This window comes from Punica granatum, chromosome 1, assembly GCF_007655135.1.
Source record: "Punica granatum isolate Tunisia-2019 chromosome 1, ASM765513v2, whole genome shotgun sequence".
NCBI classification, from domain to species: Eukaryota; Viridiplantae; Streptophyta; class Magnoliopsida; order Myrtales; family Lythraceae; genus Punica; species Punica granatum.
This window is the reverse complement of record NC_045127.1, coordinates 38,245,793-38,254,694: the sequence shown is the minus strand read 5'-3', so window position 1 is coordinate 38,254,694 and position 8,902 is coordinate 38,245,793. Positions and strand designations below refer to the sequence as shown.

Sequence of the window (8,902 nt, the reverse complement as noted above, 5' to 3'; positions counted from 1 at the left end):
ATCAATTGCAGCTTTTCAGTGGCTCTCCAAGTTGACTACTTGAAAGGTAGCCTCGCTTGCTTTCCTAGTAAACAAATCCTGCAAGATTTTACTTCACTACTTAACTGCGACAATCCCTCAACCATGCCATTCTTTTACATAAATTCCACTCCCTTGCTATGGAAGTGCCCCAATTTCCTATGCCAAATCTTTTCTTCTTATGCTTGACTTTTCAAAGCCACTTGCTTCCCATCCAATGGATTGAATAAGAAGCATTTTTCTCTCTTTGGAATATTGAACAAGATTTGTCCATCTACATCTCTAATAACACATTGATTCTTCTCAAACACCACTTTGAAACCTTTCTCCACTAACTGCCCAACACTCAATAGATTTTGATCTATTTCTAGCACCAATAATACTCCACTGATCAATCTTGTACCATTAGAACCTTTGAGCAATACATCTCCTCTCCTTTCCACTGCAATCTACTCATCATTACCAATTCTAACTCTAGACTTCACCATCTTGTCCATAATCTTAAACAAGCCTTCATTACTTGTCATGTGGTTAGTACAACTACTGTCCACCAGCCACCCATCTTTCACTGCATTGGAAGTAAAACAAGAGGCCACAAATAGTTGCTCTACTTTAGTATTTGCAACCTTATGCCCCTCTCTAGTTTGTTAAGTTTGCTCCTCCTTGCATATGGCTTCAATGTGGCCTAACTTATGAGATCTCCTGCACCTTATATCACGCCCCCTCCAGCACTTGAAGTGAGGGTGATTCTTCCTTCCACAATGCTGATAAAGGACTGAATTCCATTTCTTTTCCTGATTTCCTATGCTGGAACTTCCCTACTTGAATGCTTCATTACCTTGTTTCTCCTGCTACTCCACTTCTTCTCCTTCCCATATGCACTCCTTTAGAGTTTTACCTGTAAAGCTCCCTCTAATGGTACTTCCTTCCTCATCATCCTTCTTTTCTCTTAGGCCTGCAGAGTACTGAGAACCTCAGCAAGCTTAATATCTGAGAGTTCTCTATTGTTCTCCAGGGAGGTTATGGTTGCCTCAAACTTCTCTGGTACAAAAACTAAGATCTTATGCACTAATCTCTCATCACCTATATTGGTTCTCAACACCTTCACTTTGTTTGCTATCTCGACTAATCAATCAACATACTCCTTGTCAGCACCCCATTTTGGCTCACCAGTTCAGGCAATACCTATCAACAACAATCCAGATTACGACTTGAGCATCAGTACAGAAGAGGGCTCGACAGAGCAGTAAATTGCTATTCATTCTCAAGTTAACAGAGATAGGCAGATGATTCAAACACATGACATAATAACTTACACAATCATCCAGCGATATATGGAGCAAACAGAGAGTCTAAACATCATCCAAACCAGTGTTTTCAGAATGCAACACATACAGTGCTATTTTTCGCTGGTTCGCTCGACCATCAGAAGACAGTCAATATTGGACTCCAAAAATCTCTTGCAGCACCAAACAAATGAAAAGTGTCTTCAAACACATTTCGCAGATCATCTGCTCTATACAGAGTAATCTTCTGAATACAGACAACTTTTCAAGGGAAGTACAAAAACGCCGGTTTACCATAGAAAAGTTAGTGCCCGATGTCATATGCAGTCACATCCAACAATTATACAGAGCATGAGCATTGCTTCAGATTGCTCCTCGAAAGTCACACCGACTCCTCGAACGACTTCCGAGCGGCAAAACAAGCATACCTTTCAACGAAAAATCATATCCGGAGACTAGTCTGACAGAACATCGGCAATCCAAGTTAGCCATACATTGCCCCGAAAACTACAACGGACATACGCAATTGGGCAAATCAGACTGCAATATTCATTTCGGTTTCCCGAATGACCTCCGAATGGTTGAAAAGATCGTTTTTAACAACAATTTATAATCGGAGGTCCTTTTCGCGAAAACTTGACATCAGATGGTTGGCCAATACAGTGCTACTCATCCCAAGGCTTAGTGTGAAATCCTCAGACGAAATTGCACAATCTATCTAAGCCTCAGAATAATGCTTTTAGAGTCTCAGATGCACTTTTTCAATCCTTCAGGGTTTGTTCTTAACGAACAGAAATCGCAGCGATCTCCGAATCATCTAAGCAACTCAGAAACCATTCTAAGAAATCCAGTTTCGGACTCCTAGGACGTCTCCGTCTTCACATTATCAATACCGGCTTATTGATCAATTATTCAGTCTGATTGACAATGCACGTCAAAATGACCAATACGGAATGCAGACACGAGATGTGCATTCAGAAACGGCTAACTTTGCTCAGAAGTTCCGAGTAAGGGAACGGATCGAGTCGGTTATGCCACCAACCCGGCCCCCAAAGATCCTCGCTTGGTTTTGGGGAAGTGATTACTCCTAATCGGGAACCCCCAACCCTAGTTAATGGTTTTTCCCAATACCGCCGAAACCATGCATAAACAGGGACCGTCATGCTGGACCAAAATTGCCTTCACGCCGTCAACCGACCCAAAGTTGAGTCTTTGAGTCGGCCCTTAGTCATTTTTTTTAGCCGAGGCTTTTATTGTTTTTTTTTCTTTCTTTTTTACAGAGAGCGATGTAAAGTGTAAAAAAAACAATTATAATTTTATCTTTCTGCACTGCATGCATATTTTCAAAACAACTTAGGATATTGCGTCAGTTTGGTTTTAAGCATTAAACTGACATCTTCTCCATTTAGGTAAGGATGGATCGTCCGACTCCCAGTCTTAGGCTCGATTCTCTCACGCCACCGGGACGAGAGATCAGTCGCATTTGGAGAGCACTCCGCCCGGTTGACCGCGCCTTCATCCACCTGATTGTAGGGGACGTAGCAATGCTCGCTGAGTCCCCCATTGATTGGACTTTCTTGAGGACTGTCGTCAAATTCTGGGACCCCCAGCACGCAGTGTTCAACTTTCAGGGAACCGAGCTGACTCCTACAGTCGAAGAGTATACAACACTTATTCAGAGACCCATGCCTACAAAAGGCATTTTAGTGCCCAATCAGTTCGCTGTAATTTAGAGTCAACTCTTTGTCCTTTTAGGCATATCCACCGAAGAGGTTCAGCGCGAGCTTCACCAGGGATGGGACCACGGTGTTGAATCACATGGCTCTTGGATTGGACACACCTTCGGGCACTACGTCCCACTGCAGAATCCTTCCAGCGCTACACTTGTCATGGGTTCCTCCTCCTGATCTTCGGGACTCTCTTATTTCCACACGACTCGAATCTCATAGACGGGGCACTCGCCCAAGTCATCCTTCAAGCGATTGAAGGCCATAGTTATGTCGAAGCTTTACTAGCTGAGACCATTCGGTCTCTTGACTATATTAGAGAGGTTTGACGTGGCAGGATGAGAGGGTCTCCGCATCTACTACAGATTTGGCTTCTCGCACACATCCGACCGTTCTGTTCATTGCACCCCTTTTCCTACATCACCGACGACCGTTCTCTGATTGCACGCCTACTTCCGATGTTTCATCCCCTCGAGCATACCTTTTCAAAATGGAGACAGTTCTTGGAGGAGCTCCCACTGATACAGTTTTTATGGGCTGCTCGCTGGAACCCCAGCGGCCCTATGATCACGGGATGTCCAAGAATCATTGGACTTCCCCTTCTCAGCCATTTGGGAAGCACACTCGTATTTCCCAGTCGAGAAATCAGACAACTCGGCTGCTGCAAGACATCCCCACCGAGGCAGACCGTCTGGTGTATCGGATCCTGGGGGTCAATTCAGCATCTTCAGTAGCAGAGAGAGATTCCTGGGAGTTTGAGAGATTCGACGATTGTGGGACACACGCGTCATGCATAATCTCTACTTCTCGGAGCATTCCACTAACGAGGAATGAACTTTCTTAGCCACTTCGGCTTATGTGGCTCAGCTCTACTCACAGGACTTGGTACCCGTTCATCGGCCCAAAACAGCTCCAATTCCACAAGTTCCCCCCGCAGTTGCTTCAGAAGCTGAGAACTCCGCTCAGGGGGCCATGCGTATGGAGTTACAGTCTATCAAAGAGGAGCGAGATCGACTCCGCTGCGAACTTGTTGCTACTTGTGCCGAGCTTGCCGATTAAAGAGAGCTTTAGAGAGAGTTAGCTTAGACACGAGCGCATCACGAACCAAGACCAGGGGATAGCGCATTTGAGTGATACGCTGGACCGAACGCGGGCAAAAGCGCGCAAGGTCTCCCATCCTTAGGTTTTAGCAGTTGGCAGCACCTTTTTGCCCCGCTCGAACCTGCGCAACGCTCACTCAGCTGTCGGGCGTATTAGGGTGTAAGTTTTTTGTTTATGTTCCTTTCTTTCAAACAGACTATCTTTGTAAATTATGGAGCTTGGATCAAATCGATGTAATGGCATTAGTGTTTTAAAACTCACGCATCTCATATATTTCATTCATTTACATCGTTTGCTTGACATTCTAGCCGATCAAACAGCAACCGTACTTACACACTTATGGATACTGGTAATTGTAACTGGTGTCTCACCGCTATCCAACCCGACTAAGAATAAGTATGGCAGGAGAACACCCGCCAACTCTTCCTGAAGAGATCACGTCTCCGACTGCGGCTCATGCACAACCGTCGGTGACACATGCTCAACCACCTCAGACACCTGTGGCTATACCATCAGCCCTACCGCCAATAGTACAATCATCCTCCAACCCCGTTGATTCGGTACGAATCACAATACTTGAATGGATGGTCAATCAGTTGGCAGCCAACATGGCTACCAATATGAATGAACTTACGGCTCTACTCAGAGATCAGAATCAGGCTTCTTCAAGCTACACTCCGCCCCCGAAGAATAGACAAACAATGGATTTGAACCCAGTGGTCGCTCTGACTCTTGTTTCAGAAAGTGAGGAGGCATCCTTTGCGGTAATGACGCACGTACCGGCGGTCTATCCGGTCAGCGACCTTTTATCTCCCCCGCCTGCTCCAACGGCTGTCCCATTGCCACCTGCAGCCTTTTTATCAGCAGACTCCGCTGTGCTGCCACCTACACTTTCTTCAACGATGAATGCTCCCGCTCCTGCTCACACTATTGAGCCATTTCCTTTCCAAACTTCATAACCTCATGTGAGCCTCTCTTACCAAGCTCCACCGCTACTGAATATTCCTCCCCTTGAACCCGACACGCCTACTCAGGCAGCCCCTACAGCTCCATAGATAAACTTTTTCCCTGAAATAGAGACAGAGCAGGAGTGAAGACGGACGAAAATGGAGGAGACCATCAGGGTTCTCCAAGCAGGCAGCTCCCACCCTGATTATGGTGATGGTGATTGGAATCTATTCTTGGGCATGCGGCTGCCCTCGAAGATCAAGATCCCTAATTTCAAAACGTATGACGGGACCAAAGACCCGAGGCATCATCTCTGCCATTATCAAAGCAAAATGATGCAGTATTGGGATTACAAGGAGTTTATCATCCAAACATTCCAAGACAGTCTTACGGGATCGTCGCTCGATTGGTTCATGACGTTAAGAGCTGTTGACACTCCCACCTAGACAGATCTCTCCCAAAATTCCTCGACTAGTACATGTTTTGTGCTGGGACGCCCCCTACTCTCCTCGACCTTAATATGATGGAGATGAAAGATCAATAGACGTTCAAGGCATATGCAACGGAATGGTGTGGAAAAGTAGCAAAGCACATTCCCCCAATTACTGAGAAACAACAAGTCCAATTGTTTCATTCCACGCTCAGGGGTGCATATTCTTCACACCTCTTAGCCTATACCTCCTCATTCTCAGACTTGATCAAAGCTGGGAAAAAGCTTGACATGGGCTTCAAGTTAGGGAGAATTGAAGGCCCTGCTAAGACGAAGGAAGGGGAAGCATCAAAGAAACAAGCTACCGGAGCGTCCATAGCTAAGGATGCAACCGTTAGCGCCGTCAATTCAGGAGGCCAAGCTTAGCAACAATTTTCGGTGAGCTATACACCAGCACCGTTGGCCTCCAAGGCATATGCACATTCCATGCATTATAAGCAACCCTATCAAGTGCCGCAGGCTTCTCACCCGGCTCTACCGATCATTATTCAACCGCCATCCCCGCAACAGAATATCCCCGCTCTACCTTAGCAGAGCAAAGCCTCGGCTTCGAGACTTCCTCAGTCGGTGTCACGAGCTCTAGCTCCACAGGGTCAACAAGTTGGTTTCTCCCAGCCTCGTTAGCGTCAACAATTTTCGCCCTTGCCAGCTCCCCTATCTCATATATACTGGCAGCTTCTCACCGACAACTAGATCAAACCAGTGTCACCTGGTCCCAACTTCAATCTGATAGTGCAAAATCAAAGTCTACACTGCAAGCATCATTTAGGAGCACCCGATCATACCCTGGACAATTGTTGGAAGTTCCGTGAGAGGATCCAGGATATGATTGATGCAAAGCAGATCTCCTTCAACGAGGTAAAGTCGCCGAATGTGCATGTGAATCCTCTCCCTGATCATGGATCAAGTTCAGGACCCTCCATCAACATGATTAGCATAGTTGCTATCAGAGAGGAGGACGATGTCCAGGAAACTCCGGTTCCATTCGTCATCGACTATGCTCTGGTGGAAATTGCAGCTGCATATGCCTCGTTTGTCATTGAGGTTCTTACAAATGAACCATTTATGGACCGCCGAGTTCTCAAGAATTACAGGGGCGAGGTTACCAATACGGAACAAGAAATGAGAGCGATGGGCATCACGCGCTCAGGACGGGTTAATCAGGGCCCGGAGCCTGCAGACAAAGGGAAAACCCCTACTGCTGCATTTTCAGCCATTCCAGAAGTCGTTCCACCTCATGCAAAGAAGGTCACTGAGCAAGAAGCTAAAGCCTTCATGAAGGTGATCAAAGCAAGTGAATACAAGGTTGTTGAGCAAATGGGCAAGTCATTGGCCCACATTTCACTCCTTGCTTTGTTTCAGAGCTTCGAGCCGCATCGAGACGCTCTGCTGAAGGTTCTCACTAATGCACAAGTCCCGAAGGATACTGCTCCGAATAGGATCGAGGAGACTGTGAATTCTATTTTCTCGATCAGATCTCCTTTGCCGAAGATGAGCTTCCATCTGAAGGTCATGGACACTTGCGGGCATTGCACATAGTCTGCAAGTGCAACAATCATGTCGTCGGTTGAGTCATGATCGATAATGACTCAGCTCTCAACGTTTGCCCTATCTCCACGTTAAAACAGATGAACGTGGACATAAGTCGCATTCGTGCAAGCAAGACCACTGTCCGAGCCTTTGATGGCTCCAGGAGCGAAGTGAATGGAGAAATCGACCTCCTGATTGATGTGGGTCCTTGCTCGTTCTTTGTCACCTTCCAGATCCTCGAGATCCCCAATGCTTTCAGTCTCTTGCTTGGGAGGTCCTAGATTCACGCCGCCGGCGCTGTTCCTTCATCGCTGCACCAGAAGCTTAAGTTCTTTGTCGAGGGCAAGCTCATCACTGTCAATGGCGAAGAAGATTATGCAGTCTCTAAAGAGACGGCAGTCCCTTACATCAGCATTGGGGAAGATCAGAATCTTCCCTTTCACTCCTTTGACACCATTTCCACGATTCGAGATTACGGAGAAGTCGGTCCATCCCTGGCCGATTGCTTAATTGGGAAGCTTCTGTTGAAGAACGACTACGTCCCCGGAACTGAACTGGGGGCATGTGCACAGGGAATCCTCCGACCAATTGAAATAGAGGAGTATCGCAATAGAAGGGGACTTGGTTTTTACCCTTCCTGTCATGAGATTGTGCAAGCTCGTCATAAAAAGCATCTCCACCATTTCGCTGTGCACTACGGAAAGCTCTCTAGGGGCATTCCGGTTCCACCACTCTAGCAGTTTTTCCTCGCACCACCACAAGTCATTGGAGGCGCATCCGACAGCCTATCCACTGAATCATATGACTCATCTTCAGATGCAGTTGAAGCGTTCTTGGCTTTGCCAACCATATATGCCGTCACTAAAAAGACATCTTCCGGGGTTGATATCCGCCCTACACGAAAGGATGATGAGCTAACCAACTGGACTGCACTCCCGCTTTACTCGGCCATGGTTGCCGATATGTAAGGCGGTCTTTATATATAATGCTACCTGCATGTCGGCAACGTCATAAGCCACATGACAGAAGAGGGGTTTTTGTTATGACTTGTTAATAAAATCCCTACATGCTTTTTGAATTTCTACATCTAAATTCTCTCTCTCGCACTCACTTCCAGCATTTATTTCTAAAACAATCCGCTTTTATTTCCAAGCTCCAATCGAATCCAAATCACTGATGTAACGATTCGAATTCATTCGAAACACGCCTTGGAAAGTCCCTACCCATATACTTCGGGGAAGGACTTGACAATGACGGTCGCGTGCCCAAAATAGAGGAGAGTTTGCATCGTCTCGAAAACTACCAACTCACCTCAGTCGAGCCAACTGAAGAGATCAACATAGGCACTGTAGAAGAACAACTCACTCTAAGGATTGGGACGAGCCTAGATCCTGCACAGAAGGCCCGAATGATCAATTTCCTAATGGAGTATCAGGAGGTCTTTGCTTGGTCTTACGCCGACATGCCAGGCTTAGACCCCTCGATCGTGAAGCATTTTCTCCCGCTCGACACTGAGAAGTACCCGCCCAAATGACAACACCTACGACGGTAACGAGCTGACCTTCTCCTTCGCATTAAGGAAGAGGTTATCAAGTAGATAGATACGAGATTCCTGGAGGTGTGTAACTACTTCGAATGGGTAGCGAACATAGTGCTAGTGGAAAAGAAGAATGGCAAAGTTAGAGTATACATCGACTATCGAGACCTTAATAGGGCCAATCCTAAGGATAACTTCCCACTGCCCCATATTGATGTCTTGGTGGACAACACAGCACACCATACACAATTCTCCTTCATGGACG

At 46.4% G+C, this 8,902-nt stretch overlaps 1 protein-coding gene across 1 annotated transcript; it reads left to right on the top strand.

Annotated features, from left to right (window-relative positions):
* Positions 1-4,530: 4,530 nt before the first annotated feature.
* LOC116205775 (actin cytoskeleton-regulatory complex protein PAN1-like) lies at positions 4,531-5,091 on the top strand. The gene has a single exon (XM_031538436.1). The coding sequence runs from the start codon at positions 4,531-4,533 to the stop codon at positions 5,089-5,091; it is 561 nt and encodes a 186-aa protein (XP_031394296.1).
* The last annotated feature ends 3,811 nt before the right edge of the window (positions 5,092-8,902 follow it).

What these genes read in the sequence shown, in the direction of transcription:
- LOC116205775 (XM_031538436.1), top strand. Translation starts at nt 4,531, where the DNA reads ATGGCAGGAGAACACCCGCCAACTCTTCCTGAAGAGATCACGTCTCCG.